Below are 17,102 nucleotides of genomic sequence, written 5' to 3'. Positions count from 1 at the left end.
TTCCAGGTAATGCAGTGATTCAAGGATCCCTAGCTCTGACGGAAGGATCAGCGAAGAGCAGAACAACTTCCAGGCCTGCGTTGGGGCCCCCTCATTTCTTGTTAACAAAATCCCCCATAGATAGAGGTGTCCCAAGGAGACCTGGGTCAGGGGAAAGAAGCCCCCTCCAACAACAACATCTTGGTTGGGGAGGAATATTGTGAGTCTCCCTCTATCTCTCTTAGGTGTCACATAGTGGGAACCAGGCGGCAGGGCGGGGTGAGACTGGGGGGCAGTTAAACTCAGAGGGTTGAGTAACGGTTCTGCAACCTCTTCTCCCTCCGAGTGCTTGCACAAGGGGCGCCTGCGGAAGGCGGAGTGGAGAGCCCAGCGGGGCGGGGACAACACAGGTGGTGGGAGGGCTGGGGCGGGCAGAAGCACTGGGGACTCGAGCTTGGTGCTTCAAGACGCAGGCTGCAACATCACCGAGTGAATGGAGCTGAGCGGATTGCCGCCGATTGAGGTGAGGACCTGTTACCTCTACCTTTCGCCCGGGATCTCTCTCTGTCTCTACCCCACCCCCACCACCTTAGCCCTCTTTCATGGGCTCCTTTTTTCTAAGATCTTAAAGCGTGATCTCAGGAACGAGGCGCCCCTCTCCGCCTCCTGCAAGTTCTTCTCTCCCGCCCCCCGACAGTTGACCCGCCCCTCCTTTCTCAAGACCGGACTCTGCCCTCTCCTCGCCCTTTCCCATGCCTCTGTTTTCCCTGCCCCGCCCTCCCCCCACCATTGGCAATCTTGCCCCCATTCTGAGCACTTGGTTTCCAGTCTTGTGCCAGGCAAGGGACTGAGTCACAAGGGAGAGGGAGAGCTTGAGTCAGTGTCCAGCAATCTCGACTGGAGATGGGGACTAAAAGTTGGGTAGGGGAGAATCGAGACAAAGGGAGGAATAGGGATGGGACAAAAACCAGAGATAAAGCCTGAGTATTTCATAGAGGTCACAGGCATGAAGGAATTTCACTCTGAGTGTGGGACTAGGATGTGCCAAATGGGATGAAGGGAGAGATCGCACGGATTCCTACACAGAGGGGATAACGGAACTGACAAAGTCAACCCCACCAGCATCCACCACTTTCTTTCTCTCTGTGGCCCAGCCCTGACATGTCCGAGTTCTCTGCCCAGCCTGGCCAGGGCAGGATGTGGGGGCGGCTCTTTGGTGAAGGGACAGGAAGGAAGTCTGAGTGGAGACAATAGGTGGAAGGGGAGGAGGAACTGGAAACTGGACAGCAGTGTTTTGGGTTAGAGCTGTAGAGACCTGTGGGAATGATCTCTTCCATTCCTGCCTCCTCCTGATTGAAACTAGGCTGATCACTCCCCGTTCTACCCCACCCTGATTATGCTGACCCTTCCCCTTCCTCTCCCCTGGTTCCAGGCTGCTGCTCTTGGACCAGCTACCTCATCTCCTGGCCCTCAGTGACCTCAGTCCCTTCCTGTGACCTTGGTCCCTTTCCTCACTCCACAGTGGCTTTCTAGGGTTCTAGGTATCTGCTTTCTGAGTGACTCTGTGTGGTGTAATGAAAAGAAAACTGAACCGTGAGTCAAAGAAACCTGGGTTCTGGCTCTGGCTCTGCCATCTATTGGATATGTGATCTTGGGCAAGTCACTTAATCTCTTTGGGCCTTCCTTTCCTCATTTGTAAAACAAAGGGTTTGGGCTAGATCTCTGAAGTCCCTTCAAACTTTGACAGTCTGTAAGCTCTGTGTCTCCACATTCTGTGTGTCTATATCCCTGTAACTTTGCCTGATTGTGGTTGGGGGAGGCTTGTGAGATTTGGATTAGGTCTCTTCTACTCCAAAGCTGAGAAAGGTATGTGAAGCTTAGCTTGAGCCGTGTCCACCATCCCCATCTCCACCCTCCCTTTTCCAGGCAATGGCCTGAACCCTCATGGAGTCACCCAGGGACCTGGACATTGAGGTCTGGCTGGCAGGAGTACATCTGGAACGGTACGCAGATACATTCCGGAGGCACGGTGTGTCAACTGCGGCTGCTGCCCAAAGCCTGAGTCACGAGGAACTTCGTCGAATGGGCATCTGGGCCACAGGTCATCGCAAACGGATTCTTCGCCTGCTTCAGGGGTTCGCTGTGGAGGTCCCTACAGACACCCCACTGGACTCTACTATGGATCAACCCCCAAGCCCAGATCCTCAAGTGCTGCCCACCAAACCAGTGCCCAAACCAAGGACTGTGTTTACTTTTTTCGGCACCAACCCTGCTGAATCAGTCCCACCTCCCTTGTTGAATCCTCCTACAGAGACCCCTCCAGTGACTCAGGGAGAAGATACCAGCTTAACAGTCCAAGATGAAGGGAACATAGTCCTCAGGCGTTCAGAGAAGCCAGTGAGCCAAGAGCCTTCCCCAAGCACCCCTCAGTCCCCCTTTTCCCCCTCCCTCCCTTCGGATCAGCCTCCCATCTTGGACAGGATAACCATGATGCCCAATGATATCTACTTTGGGCTAGACCTTGGAAGGGAAGCACAACCAGGGGCTCAGGAAACGTGAGTGGGTTAGCAATCATTTGGGGAAGGGACCAGAAGATCTGGAATTCAGTAAGGGAGGGAGAAATAAGGGGGAAGGAGAGAAGGCAAAGCATTCTCTCTTTCTTCTCTCCCTCTTTCCTCCCTGTGTTACAAGTTCTCTTCTGTCCCCAGGACTACAAACTGTTCCTTGGTAGATCCTCCTGCTCCCATCCCCACTTCCAGAGCCACAGGAGGCACAGGTCAGCAGAGGATCACAAGGAGGGGGAGGGGAGGGGATGGTAGGATTATTAGAGGTGGGGGCTCACTGTAGGCATCTTACCATTTGTCTCCCCATCCCTATTTCACCAAATTCCAGTGCATATCATGGACCCCAGCAGCCTGTACTATGGTGTTCAGCCTGTTTCAGTCCCTGGGACTCCCAAAGGAAGGAAGACAAGAGGTGTCAGTCAGTCAACTGGTGAACCCAGGTAGGTGCTTTGGGGAGGATCATAAAAGGTAAGATACAGAGGAGACATGGAGAGGAAGGTTATGGAGAGATGTAGAGGGATCATAAAGGAGAAAATTTTAGAACAGGCAATGATGAAGAGGAATATAGCAACGATGGAGAGGAATATAGCAGTCGTGAGGAGAAGAGACGGTGTAAGTTGAGTCAGCTAGTTCACATCTCTCCTCTACTTTCTCTAGGCCAAGCAGCCATGAACCAGAGGGGGGAGAGGATTGTGGCTATGCCAGTCTGGAGCTACCTGGAGACTCCACCCATTTGATGCCCATTGTGGACTCTGAAGAGCCAGGCGATGATCTTATCTCCCCCTATGCCAGCTTCACCTCACTAGCTGATCCCCCCACACCCCTGCTCAGTGGATGGTTGGACAAGCTCTCGCCTCAGGGGTGTGATTGGAAGGGGGTGATGTGGGGGACTTTGGAAAGAAAAAAAACAGGGAGGATTGTGAGAAGGGGAGGGAAGCCATAGGAAGAGTGAAGTAGGAAGAGTGGATGGAAGGTGTTGATGTTAATAAAATGACTTGGGAAGGAGGCAGTCTATTCCTCTAACCCTAAAAGACCCTCCTCTTCCCCTTCATTAGAGAGTACCTTCCTGCTGCTTACCTTGAGCTCTGGAAGACTGATTCTTCCCTTCTCTCTTCCTCTAGGAATTATGTCTTTCAAAGGCGCTTTGTCAGGTTCAGTGGAAAGAAGCTGATGTATTATGGAAGTGACAAGGTGGGTTTGACTGTCTATGGAGGGTGGGGATAGAGTACAAGGAGGCTAGGAAGGTCAAGGAAGAATGCTAGGTTATTAAGGGATCTAAAATTTGGAAGGGAATCTGAGAGGAAGGAAATGATGGTCTTAAAGGGAAATAGGGTGAGAAGAGGAGTCTTCCTGGGGTGGCAAGACCAAAGTGCTATAGTTGTTGACTGTGGGTTAATGTTGATCTCTCCCCAGGACACCTTCCCCAAGGGAGTTATCCCACTGACTGTCATTGAGATGGTCCGAAGCTGCAAGGATTGCAAGTTCCAAGTCATCACTAGCCAAAGGGTGTTTGTGTTTCGAGCTGAGAGTGAAGGTGAGAGGAGGGGCAGCCTGGGGTAGGCGGTCAACATTCAGACTCAATGCCATCCAAGTCCCTTCAATACAAAAAGCATTTATTAAGGATATACCAAGTGCAAGGTGAGAGTCAACATGGCAGAGTGGAAGGCTGGCCTTATCATGAAGAAGACCTGGGTACAAGTCCTGCCTCTGACAGGCTGTGTGATCATGAGCAAGTGATGAACCTCCCAGTGCTCTAGGAAATTCTCTGATTAGGAGTTGCAGATGATTTGTTGACTTTCATCTGTGGAGAGCATTTCCACACGAAGAGTTCCACACATTTATGAAATCCCAGGTCTGACAAGAAAAAAAAAAGACTGCGAATCCACAGTGCTAGGTATTTATTATACAAAGAGAAAAATGATAAACAGCCTTCGACTTCAAAGAACTTATGTTCTACCGATCATTATGGCATGTAAACATAAGTAAATACAAGATAATATGAGAAAGGAAGCAGCAATAACAAGAAATGGTATCAGGAAGTGCACTAGATGGCCTGAGAGTTGATGGGAGATAGGATTTCCAAGGCGGGGAGGTGAGAAGAGACAGCATTCCAGGCAATGAAGACTGCCTGGGCAAATGAATGGATGGAAATGGGAAATGGTATGTCAGATGAGGGGAACAAGAACATAGGACACTTTGGTGTATGTGAAGCAGAATAACACAAACTAAATCTGGAAAGGTAACTTGGAACCAGATTGTAAAGGGCTTTAAATGAGAAAATAAGGAGTTAGTATTTTATTCTAGAGGCGATAGGGAGCTATTGGAAATTCTTAAGCTGAGAAGTGACATAATCAAAATTATGTCTGAGAAATATTTTGGCAGCTCTGTGGAGGATGGATTGAAAAGATTAGAAAAAGAGCAAGAAGGAGATTCTTGCAATAGTCTTGCTTAGCAGAGATAAGGAATGGAACTAGTGTGGTGGCAGTTTGAATGAAGGGCAGAGATACAAAAGATACTGTGATAGTAGAATTGCCAAGATGTGGCCACTGACTATGTGTGGGCAGGGGATGGATGAGGAAGAGGGAAAGGTTAAGGATAAGTCTGAGGTTGAGGTTATGAACCATGGTGACTGAAAGGGTGGTAAGAAACTCAACAGAAGCAGAAAAATTTGAGGAACAAGTATAGAAAGAAACAATGAATTTTCTTTTGGCCATGTTGAGTTTGAGGTGCCTTGGAACTCTCAGATGGAAATATCCATACATGGCTTCAAAGTACCCTCTCAGAGGGCAGTCCCATCACTTACAAACCCAGCTCCACTGTTCTGCTGGACATTATCTGCATACTTATCACCCTGTTATTCAGCCTCTCCAATACTCATCCCCATTTGCTTTCAGTTCAGAGGGACAACTGGTGCTCCACACTGCAGTCTCAACTAAAGGAGCAACGGCTTCTAGGCAACCCTCGGCCTCCTCATCCACCACGGCCCCTCCGCACAGGGACCCTAGAGCTTCGGGGACACAAAGCAAAAGTATTTGCAGCTCTGAGCCCTGGGGAGCTAGGACTGTACAAGAGTGAACAGGTAAAGGGGCAAGATGTAGCATAAGGGATGGGATGAAACCCTAGGTGGTACTGGGTGGATGGGGCTCTTAAGGAAGGCACTGTCCTCTAGCTCCTCTAGCACTGACCTCTACATGGATCCCTGATACTTTTTCCTCAACTCTCCACCTCTTTAGTCCTTTTCTCTGGGCATTGGAATTTGTTTCATTGAGCTTCAGGGCTGCAGCGTCCGAGAGACCAAGAATCGAAGCTTTGATCTTCTCACACCCCATCGATGCTTCAGGTGGGGAGAGAGGGGTTGAGTCTAGGATGGGACCTTCAGATAGGGGTGTAGAAGCTGAGATTCAGGGAGTCTTTGGCCTTCTGAATAACTCAGAAATGGGCCTTCTGGGTGAAAAGACTTAGAGGAATTAGTGAGATGGGTCAGTATCATGTTAGAAGGTTATTTAAGGGGGCTTAGAATTATTAAATTAAATTATTAAATATTTAATTCTCAGAATTAAAGGAGGGCCTCAAACTCTATATAGTCCAATTCCTATTTGAATAAGCATCCTAAGACATATCCAACAGGTAATCATCCAATCTCTACTTGAAAGCTTTTTAGTGAGGGAGAGCCTTACCACTTCCAGGGCCATCCACTCTTTTTGGATAGTGCTGCCTCCAGGGAGCCAGTGAAAGCAGGAAGGTCTGAGGATAGATGTGTAGGAAGGTGCAAGGTGGGTCCTGATGAGCTGGCTCACATATACCCCCTAGCTTCACAGCGGAGTCAGCCTGTACTCGCCAAGTCTGGGCATCTGCACTGCAGGAGGCCATTACTGAGACTCTGTCTGACTATGAGGTGGCTGAAAAAATCTGGTCCAACCGAGCAAACCGACACTGTGCAGATTGTGGAGCAGCTCGTCCTGACTGGGCCTCAATCAACCTGGGAGTGGTCATTTGCAAGCATTGTGCAGGTGGGGAATGCTTGGCCCAGGGATAGAAAGGCTGAGAGGGTGAGGCAGAAGTAGCAAGGGGATGGCTCTGTGGAGGGAAGGGCAGTAGGAACTCTATCTCCAAGGCCAGTAGTGTTCAAACCAGCCACTTTCCTATAGGACAACATCGGGCTCTGGGCTCTGGGGTATCTAAGGTTCAGAGTCTGAAACTGGATACAAGCATCTGGAGTAATGAAATTGTGCAGGTAAAGGCACCTGGTGAAAAAATTGAAAGCAGAGGTGGTTAATGGAAGAGGCTGGGTAACCCAAGGCGGGGGGGTCTGAAAAAAACAAAAAGTACTTCGGGTATCCCAGGGAGTTTGATATCTGAGTAGAACGGGCCCCTGATGGAACCAGTCACCATAGCCCCTTTGATCTCCTTCTCATCTATCAGCTTTTCCTCATCCTGGGTAATGATGGAGCCAACCGGTTCTGGATAAAGGGATTACCCCCAGGAGGAGGGCTGCATCCAGATGCTCCCCCTGGCCCCCGTGGGGACTTCATCTCCCGCAAATATCGACTGGGCCTCTTTCGGGCACCCCATCCTCAGTACCCTGATCACAGTCAGCTGCTGCAGGTGAGAGGGGTAGGAAGGATGGAAGGGGTCAGTTTGGGGCTGTCCCTTAGACTCTCTGGGTTTGAGAAAGGGCAGTAGCTACAGTGGGAGGGGATTGATGGCTGCCCCCTCCTTCACCCAGGCACTGTGTACAGCTGTGATGGGACCCAGCTTGTTGAAAACCATGATTCAGCTCTTCTCATATGAGGAACCTTGTTCTGAAGGCAGTTTCTCTAATCTCCTTCCCCTAGGTAATCGCTTTCTAATCCCTACCTCCAGCCCTCTTGGTCAAAGCCCTTTGCCTTTCTCTAACCTTGACATGTCCTCCCCAAGCACTCCCAGGAGCTCCTCTAACTTCCCTCAGTCCTGGATCCTTCCTTTATCATCCCATTGGGTCCCTCCCTATCACAGGAAAATCTGTAATCTAAATAATGGTCAGTTTTATATAGACTTCATCCATGCAGAGTTGAGTGGGAGGGGGCTTGCGGGACAAGTAAATGGGATTTGCCACCCTGCCAGCCCCATCTCACATTCTACCCTCCATCCCAGACTTCCTTTGGGTGGGTAGAAAACTGAAGAATCTGGGACATGCTCCCATTATGATTGGGGCTAGGCTGATTTAAGCTCACACTAGCTGTACCAATTTCCTGACCCTAATCTCTTCTCCCAACCCTTCCAATGTCATTTTTCAGACACATCCCCTGGTGTATACAATGAAGTCCTAGTACCCCCTGTACTAAGTGGCTTTTTGTACTGCAGCCCAGTCAGCAGCAAACCTGGACCTCCACCTCATCGTCGGGGCCGGGATGGTGAGGAAGGGAAACATTGGCAGAAGAGATGGGGGGAGAGCAGATGTGGTTCTGGAAGTGGGATTGGGGCTTGTGAACACTTAATGCCGATGGGGAGGGGTTCTGTACTGGGAAGGCTTATAAAGAAATGTTTAGAATGGAGGATGCTACCCAATATATGATGCCCCCATTTTTTTTGCAGCACCCCCCAGGCTGTGGTGTGTGCTAGGTGCAGCCCTGGAGATGTTTTCATCAGAGACCAGCCCAGAGCCAATCAGTCTGATCCAACCTCAGGATGTGGTGTGTCTGGGGGTAAGCCCCCCACCAGTAGATCCAGGGGACCTTGACAGGTAGCCCTCCAAGTGCTTCCATAGTCTTTTCTTTCTATCCCCCCATCTTATAGTTCCTTCCTTTTCTCTGTAATTCTCCCTGCTTCATTCCCCAAACTCTATGCCCCTAGGTTTCCATTCTCCTTTGAACTCATTCTGACTGGCGAAAGGGTCCAATACTTTGGGACTGATGGAGCTGATAGTCTGGAGGCCTGGACCAGAGCAGTGGGCAAGGTGAATCAGAACTGGGAGTTCCCTTCATGATATACCATTCCTTTCCACAAATACCCTTTCCCCACCTCCAGTACCTCACTGATCCATGTGCCTTGTGCTCCCAAGCCCAGTCCTGTGTCATTCCCAAAGATAACATAGTTAAGTCCCACCAGCACCCCCACTCTATTGCCAGCTAAACTAACTGATGTTTCCATTTCTTTCCACTTGACCTTTCTGTCCTTTGATTTTTCTTCATCTCTCCCTGCACTTTTTTGTCTCTCCCATCTTTCCTCTTTTATCTTTTTCCTTATCTTTCCATGTTTCACCTGCTGTCTTCTGTCTCTGTCTCTGCTTTCCCTTCACCTACAGTGGTTCTCCCCACTAAGCTGTCACCAGCTCCTGGGCCCTGGCCTGCTGAGGCTAGGCCGTTTACGGTTGCGGTCCCCCTCTCAGACTGCAATGACCCAAGGCCTCTGGCTGTCTGCCTTTGGCGTCCTCCGAGGTGATCACCTATTCCTGTGCCCAGCGCCAGGCCCTGGCTCCCCAGCCCCTGAGGACACTGTGCACCTACGAAGACTGCAGGAGATCAGTGAGCTAGGGATGGGTGGTGTGGACAGGGAGGGAGGAATTGCAGGGGTGGGGAGGGACTAGAGGAAATCCCTAATCGCTCCTTTGAGGGTCACTTAGAGGTCATAAAGGGTTTCTCCTTACTCTTCTCCCTACCCTTCTAGGTGTGGTATCTGCAAGTGACAGCCCTGATAAGAAAGACCATCTAGTCCTGGTGGAAACAGGAAGGTAAGAACTCTTGAGGGAGCCGGTCCTGTCCACCCCTCCCCCAACCCTGGCTGCCTCTCTCCAGCCCTCTGACCACATCTTGTGGCTTTGTTTCTGATGACACACTGCCTAGCTCTCTCTGCATTCTGCCTCCTCTTCAGCTGTGCAGCCTGATCAGATTGAGGTATTCCTGCCCTCTGCTGGTAGATGGAGGACCCTGGCATAAAAATGAGCTGTCCAAAAATGGATTGACCTGTCATAGGAAGCAGTCACTTCCTCGTTACTGGAGTTTACATTACAGTAGACATCGAATTACCATTTGTCAGGGATATCATTTGGAGAGGGCCTCTTGCTTAGCATAGATGGGCACCAAGACCCTTTCCCACTGTGAGATCCTAAAATTCTTTGGCAACTAGGCTCAGTAGCTTCATACCACCCCAGTCATACAGTAGCTGTTCCACTTCATCTGGCTCTGATCCCAGTCTCCTTGGGTCTCAGGACCCTGTATCTACAGGGGGAGGGGCGTATAGACTTTGCTAGCTGGAGCACCGCCATTGGAGGAGCAGCTGGTGGAGGGGGTACAGCGCTGCAAGGGCAGCAGATGAGTCGAGGAGACATCCCCATCATCGTGGATGCCTGCATCAGCTTTGTCACTCAGCATGGTGAGAAGGGACAGAGGGGAGCAGGAGACAGCACAGGGAGCAGTTCTACAGAATGGAGGTGGGAAGCATCCCTGGCAAGCTGGCTCTGTTAAGTTCATCCAGTGCCATGAGGAAGAGATCACTATACAAGGGGTATGTAGGATTAAAGGTGGGTAACTGGAGAGTATAGGGAGGGGGATAGAAGATAGTGGAGGAATGAAGACTAGCAGCTTTGAGATGTGAAACAAAATAATGGAGGGTGACTAGGCACAATGCACTGTGATGGGTGGTGTCTGTAGGTCTACGTTTGGAGGGTGTCTATAGGAAAGGGGGTGCTCGGGCACGAAGTCTACGGCTCCTGGCTGAGTTCCGGCAGGATGCACGGTCAGTGAAGCTCCGACCAGGAGAGCACTTTGTGGAAGATGTAACTGACACACTCAAACGCTTCTTCCGGGAGCTGGATGATCCTGTTACCTCTGCACGCTTGTTACCCCAATGGAGGGAGGCTGCAGGTAACTCCAAAGACCTCCTAGAATTTGCCACAAGCAAATCAAACCCTTCCAGGTTCCTCCCTCTTCTCATTAATTCTTCAACTTCTCCATCTGGAGGTGGGGGTGAGGAGGCCATCCAAGTATATAATAACTAGGAAATGAACCTTAGTCATCCTTAGTTGTATCTGAACCGTGGTATAGAGGAGTTTATGCTCTGGAGTGACCCTAACCCCATCTATACCTTATCTAAGCCCCTGCCTCTAACCCTACCCTATGTCTTCTAACCTTTACCCTTCCCAATTCTTATCCTATTCCTGTTTTCAGAGCTACCCCAGAAATCTCAGCGGCTAGAGCGGTATAAGGAGGTGATTGGATGCCTGCCCAAGGTCAACCACAGGACACTGTCCACCCTCATTGGTCACCTCTACCGGTCAGTCTAGCGCAGAGGCTGCCAAACTTATTTAGCCTACTGCCCCCTGTTTAAAAAACATTACTTAGTGCCCCCCCCCCCAGAAATCTACTTTCTTTAATCCTTTAATAGTTGTTTTTTGGAAATTTGTATCATTTAAAAAATACATAATTTTTTTAAAAAGATGCATCTTAAATTTAACAATTTATTGTAAATTTTTGTTTTTTTTCCTACATTGAAATTTTGATGATGTAACCATAGAGTATCATATTGTAAACAAGTCGTTACAAACACATATTCCTGTATGCTGGACTTTCGGACATGCTCTTCTGTCAACACTTGCTTGTTAAGACCTGTTGGGGGACTTGACTACTAATTGGTTATAACTTTCATTTCGTGTGTGTTTATTTGGAAAATAATATAATCACTATGACTTTAACTCTGTTATGTGAAAAGATGAAACATGTACAAATGGTTTTTCAAAATTTTCTTCTTTTTTTCTTTATGCTTCTACTGCTCCCCCTTATTTTTATTCAATGTCCCCCAATTATACCTGAGGCTTCTACTCCCCAGGGGGCAGCATCCCCCATTTTGGGAACCTATGGTAGCCCAATGTTCCTTCATCTTTCAAACTGACCTTGCAATGTTTTTAACTCATTGCCCATAATGGTCTCCTAAAAAACTCTGGCCATTGACTTCAGTCTACAGTTGGGCCACGTTTGTGGCCACGTTGCATGACTCTCATGCCTCTCTCTCAGGGTGCAGAAATGTGCATCTCTGAACCAGATGTGTACTCGGAACCTGGCTCTGTTATTTGCACCAAGTGTGTTCCAGACCGATGGGCGAGGGGAGCATGAGGTTCGGGTGCTGCAGGAACTTATCGACAATTATGTATCTGTCTTTGATGTAAGATCCTTCCCAACTCCGGTGATTCTTTAATCTACTGACATTGCACATCCTTAGTCTCAATGCCTTTCAATCTTTCTCCCCTTCAGCAGCCCTCAACATCAACAGCCTGAATTCCCCTTTATCAGAGTCCATCTCTTCCTCCCTGAGGCCCGTAACCTTTCCTCCCAAGACCTCACTTCTGTGATCATGCTGTTGTGACTGTGTCACTCTGGCCTTGTTTCTTTTTCTGTTTGTATGATACTTTTTTGTTTTTGTGTCATACGTATTTCCAGATACTTCTCCTTTCCCCCATCCTACCCTGAAGGCCTTTTATTGTGACCAAAAAAAAAAGCAGTTATGAAAAACCAAATTGCAAAGTAACTACTTCTGACAGTGTATACAACATTGTCAACCAGTAGTTCTCCACCCTTAAATGAAAGGAGGGATGTATGTTTCGTCTTTTTTGATAGTTTCCTCATTTTTGCCACGCTCACCCCATTGACTCTCAGCTGCTGACCTCTGAGCCTCCTCATCCTACATAATAGGTTTTCTCCAGGACTTCTAGGTAGAAAGGTAGGCAGCTAGGTGGTACAATGAGTAGAACTCTGGACCTAGAGTCAGGAAGACCTGAGTTCAAATGTAGCCACAGATACAAGCTGAGTGATTCTGGGCAAGTCACTTAACCTCTGTCTGCCTCAGGTTCCTCAGCTGTAAAATGGGGATAATAATAGGGTCTACCATCCAGGGTTGTTGTGAGGATCAAATGAGATAACGTTTGTGAAGTACTTTGTAAACTTGAAGTTGTAAGTGCTAGCTATTATTATTCTACCACCCAGAAACTTTCTTTATTAGGTTTCTTTATGCTCCCATAGTTCCCCAATACTTCCCAGTGTCTTTTACTCTCCCACAGATCGACTCAGATCAAGTGGCTCAGATTGACCTGGAAGTCAGTCTCATAACTACCTGGAAGGATGTACAGGTAAATCATTGGGGAACATCAAGAGAAGATGCTGACTCTGGCTAAATCAGGAGACTCCTCCAAAATTCCCCTCTGTATGCCTTCCCTACTTTCCTAGAATCTTAAGCTGTGGAGTTCTGTCCTTCCCTCTGACCTTCTGACTCATCCCTCACCCCAGTCACTTATCCCACTCTCACCCTCCAATCTATAAAGGCTCAAAAGATTCCAAATGATAGATCCAACTAATCCTGGTCCTAGTCCCAAGATAAGGAAGGGCCAGGAGGGAACTAAAGCAATGTGGCTTAAGCGTGGCCAGAGAGTTGAAGCAGCAAGAGTGGGCCTTGGAGCTTAACCATTTACCCACACCTGCTTCTCTACTCTTCCATTGACTGCTTCCTTCCTGATACTTCCCCCCCACCCCATCCCAAAGCTGTCACAAGCTGGAGATATCATCATGGAAGTTTACTTGGAACAGCAGCTACCAGACAACTGTGTCACCCTGAAGGTCAGTCTTGGGAGAACTGGAAAGGAAAGAAGAGGATGGAGAAGGGTAAAGGGAGACTAAGAGCTGCAGCCCTGGTCCCTGCTATCTTTCTCTGACCTCAGGTTTCCCCAACACTGACTGCTGAGGAGCTGACAAATCAGGTACTAGAGATGAGGGGAGCAACAGCTGGCACGGACCTGTGGTTGACATTTGAGATTCGAGAGCATGGCGAGCTTGGTGAGTTGGGCTCTGATGAGAACTGGTCGTAGATAGGAGTGCATTCCAGGTTATTGGCTCCTGTAACCTCTCTCTATGCCTCACCTTGCAGAGCGGCCTCTGCACCCAAAGGAACGGGTCCTAGAACAGGCTCTGCAATGGTGCCAGCTCCCTGAACCAGGCTCTGCTTCCCTGTTGCTGCGTAGGGTCTCTCTAGCCCAGGCCAGCTGCCTCTTCACAGGTGAGGCCAGCCCCCTTAATCTCGTTTCCCCCAATACTACTTGTGGCCTCTCCCTAACTAGACACAGAACACTGACCACTTATCTTTGGATTATCCCACTCTTCCCAGTTTCCTTGGTCCATCACTTGCCCATCTATACCCAGGTGTGCGTCGGGAGACTCCCCGAGTGGGCCTGCTTCGGTGCCGGGAAGAGCCCCCCAAGTTGCTAGGAAGTCGTTTTCAGGAAAGGTTCTTCCTACTTCGGGGACGGTGCCTATTGCTGCTCAAGGAGAAAAGGGTGAGTATTCCGGGATATGTCATCTTCAGATCCTCACAGCCCCATCCCAGTGATGATCCTCCATATGCCTCTGAGATGATTCTACAGTTTTCCCTACCTTACCTTTACCATCCCAGAGGTCCTAGGACAGTGGACTTGGAATTGGTAAGGTCACCTTGGCCAGAAAGGAGGTAAACTTAGTTACTGGTCATTTGTCATCCTCATGACCTTGTTGGCCCTGATTTCTCATTGACTGAATGACCTCCCTGACCTTGTCTCCAGAGTTCTAAGCCAGAGCGAGAATGGTCTTTGGACGGTGCAAAAGTTTACCTAGGAATACGCCGAAAGCTAAAGCCACCAACACCGTGAGTCACCTGCAGCCTTTGTCTTCTTTCTTGTGCATACATTTTCACACCTCACACCCTCTTCTTTTTTCCTCAACATTGTTCTCCCTTGGTTCCTAGATGGGGGTTTACACTGATCCTGGAGAAGCTGCAGCTGTGAGTATCACCATCTTTTCCAAGATTTCCTCCCATTTTTTTCCTCTTGCTCTATCTGCTCCCCTCCCCTTCTCTCTTTTCCCCTTTGACTCTCTTCATTACCTCCTTCACTGTAGACTGATAGAGGATAAAAATGTCTGGCCACTGCTGCCTACCCCAGCTCATTGTCTATGTTCAGCCACTTTCACTCTCTCTCTCCTTTTTTCTCCGACCACTCTTCAGCTACTTGTCCTGCACTGATGAGGAGGAGATGTGGGACTGGACAACTAGCATCCTTAAAGCCCAGGTAAATAAGAAGCTGAGGTGAGGAGGAAAGCTTGTGTGCCCCATACTACTCCTCACACACTCCTTTGAGCTGGCTCATACCCATTCATTCCTCCCATGTCCCTGCCCAGCACGATGATCTGCAATCTGTGGTCCTGCGTCGACATTCCTCTTCTGACCTAGCCCGACAGAAATTTGGCACAATGCCCCTGTTACCTATTCGAGGTGATGACAGTGGTGCTACACTGCTCTCTGCCAACCAGACACTGGTATGACCCCTCCCAATCCCTCCCTAACCCAGCCCCTCTATCCCAGACACAGTCTCATTCCCCTGCCCTTGTTCCTTTGTGGCCAAGCTTTGCAAACTCAAGGTTGGGGTTATCCAATTTACACAGGGCCAGGGTTAGGGCAGCTTCTCACCCTCCAGCGAAGTCCATCATCCTCCATGCCCACTCCCTGCTCAGTGTCTCAATGTTCCTATTCCCCCTGCTGTGCTCTCTGCCTGTTGTTGCTCACTGTGTCTTTCCCACCCCTACTGCCCATGCCCAGCGCCGACTGCACAACCGGAGGACACTATCCATGTTTTTTGTGAGTACTATGCCCCCTTTCTCCAGTGCCATGTGCCCTCTTGTGTTTCTCTGTGCCCACCTCTGACCAGGGGATTGCTATGTGCTCCTGATGTGCTGAACATTGGTTTCTCTGTGAAGCTGAGGGTATGGTTCCATGGCAGACGGGGCAGCTACTGGGACATTAGACCATGGGGACAGAGGGGAGGGACCCTTGGGGGATAAGAGATATCCCTGGAACCCTAATATTCTCCCTACTTCACATCCAGCCCCTGAAGCTGTCTCAAGATTCTGTGGAAGAACAAGAAGAAGAGGCTGAGGAGCCAGTGTATGAAGAAGTAGGGGCCTTCCCTGAACTGCCCAAGGACTCTCCACTTCCACTGGACTGGACATCTCAACCAGAGGTCCTTAGGAATCCTCCCACCAGCCTGACTGCATTTCCAGAGCAAAGTCAGAGTCTCCAGAGTGACCGTCCCCCCCTTTCTAAGTCAAGCTCCCTTGGACAAGAAAAGGTGCTCCCGGAGCTGCCTCCTGGTCCCCCTCGGAAAACCAGTTTTCAACATCATTTGTCTCTGGAAGATAAATTAGTACAGGAGCTAAACTCACTGATTCTGCGAAAGGGCGAGGCCTCTACTTCCAGTCTCCCAGCCTCTCAGCCTCTCAGCCCCCCAACACGGACCTCTAACCCCATCAGCCACCCTATGCAAACTCCAGGACACTCTCCCAACTCTCCCTGTAATTCCCATTCCCCGTCTGGCCAGCCCCTTACATGACCTTGAAGCCAGTAACCAACTCTAGGATGTGGAGGTAGAAGGGTCAAAGAGGACAACAAACATTTATTGAGTGTCTACAAAGATTAAAAAGGCTCTGCCTTCAGGGAGCCTATATTCTATGGACTCCAGGCTCTTACCTACCTACAAGCATATTCAAAGCACCTATGGGAACTCCCTGAACCACAGAGCCACAGACCAGGAGTACCCCTCCCTGTCCCTGAAAATCCAGTGTGGGGTGATATAGTGGAAAGGATGAGTCAGGAGACCTGGGTTCCGTTCAGGATTCTGTCACTAACTAGTTCTGTGAGCTTGGACAAGTTCCTTCCCTCTCTGAACCTCAGTTTCCTCATCTGTAAAATAAGGGTGTTTTTCTAAGGTCCCTTCCAGGATTGACATTCTATGTGCCAAGACCAGGGAAGAACCTCTGTGCTCAGTAAACCTGTTAGGTTGGGGAGGTTTCGATTCAGGCAGCCAGGCAGTGTGAGAATCCATGGAATAAACTTTGAAAACAAAATGGTTACGTTTGCCTTTGCTTCCCCTAAGAAACTGGGGTTTAGGGGGTGGAGAAAACTGTGTCGACGACCTCAAGCTTAAGCTATATGGGACTTGGGAGAATATCAGCTTGAAGAGGGTCAACCACGATACCTAGAAAGGAAGGGAGAGAACTGAAGGAGTTGGAGACACACCCTGGACTTCTGGGGTAACAAGTGAGACACCCCTCCTCACCTCCAGGGCGATCCTTACTGCCCAGGATCGCTGAGTACCCGGGAGCTCCTACCACGTACCTTTGTCTCTCTCGTCTCCCACTCCCGGGCCCCAGGCAGCTCTCACCGGGACTGCTCTGGCTTTTCCGGTTCGGTGAGAATTTGGGGAAGTCAAATCCCGGAGCCCCCGAACCGGGGCCTAACCGAGCCCTGGCTGCCCCTGTCCCCACTCTAAAGGCATCGACGTCATCCCAACCACTTCCTCTACCTTCCTCTCTCTGCTCCCCCTTTTCCCCCGTCCAGTGATGGTCGTGGTGGTGGGACTACAGTGGTTAATCTGCATATGTAAATAAATATATTTGCATACAAGAATACATTGGCTAAAGAGACTAATTACGGGTTGAGTCAGCGACTCAGCCGGAAATGGAACCCAGGCGTCCAGACTCCCCAGCATAGGTCCTCCCTGCAGCCCCGCAGACG

General features: G+C 49.5%; 1 protein-coding gene across 9 annotated transcripts; it reads left to right on the top strand.

Annotated features, from left to right (window-relative positions):
* Positions 1–416: 416 nt before the first annotated feature.
* On the top strand, positions 417–16,994 carry ARAP3 (ArfGAP with RhoGAP domain, ankyrin repeat and PH domain 3). Of its 9 annotated transcripts, XM_072630599.1 has the most exons (34): positions 452–502; positions 1,412–1,634; positions 1,906–2,534; positions 2,688–2,755; positions 2,872–2,983; positions 3,201–3,404; positions 3,665–3,734; positions 3,957–4,077; positions 5,438–5,622; positions 5,777–5,883; positions 6,354–6,553; positions 6,692–6,777; positions 6,966–7,148; positions 7,270–7,378; positions 7,820–7,936; positions 8,118–8,265; positions 8,376–8,478; positions 8,827–9,046; positions 9,189–9,252; positions 9,730–9,893; positions 10,172–10,384; positions 10,688–10,793; positions 11,531–11,678; positions 12,571–12,639; positions 13,049–13,123; positions 13,225–13,339; positions 13,431–13,559; positions 13,703–13,836; positions 14,098–14,180; positions 14,280–14,315; positions 14,538–14,601; positions 14,711–14,848; positions 15,129–15,167; positions 15,415–16,994. In XM_072630599.1, the coding sequence occupies exons 3-34, from the start codon at positions 1,924–1,926 to the stop codon at positions 15,916–15,918; spliced, it is 4,725 nt and encodes a 1,574-aa protein (XP_072486700.1). In that variant the 5' UTR covers positions 452–502; positions 1,412–1,634; positions 1,906–1,923; the 3' UTR covers positions 15,919–16,994. The 9 variants fall into 9 exon arrangements, 5 of the variants coding, with proteins under 5 accessions (XP_072486698.1, XP_072486702.1, XP_072486700.1 ...); XR_011971918.1 differs by lacking the exon at positions 1,412–1,634 and having other exon boundaries at positions 417–502; positions 15,129–15,292; XM_072630597.1 differs by lacking the exon at positions 1,412–1,634 and having other exon boundaries at positions 417–502.
* Positions 16,995–17,102: the final 108 nt, after the last annotated feature.

Source organism: Notamacropus eugenii, chromosome 1 (assembly GCF_028372415.1).
Source record: "Notamacropus eugenii isolate mMacEug1 chromosome 1, mMacEug1.pri_v2, whole genome shotgun sequence".
In the NCBI taxonomy this organism is placed as follows: domain Eukaryota; kingdom Metazoa; phylum Chordata; class Mammalia; order Diprotodontia; family Macropodidae; genus Notamacropus; species Notamacropus eugenii.
Note: the sequence above shows the minus strand (reverse complement) of the source record. Positions and strands in the feature narration are given on the sequence as shown.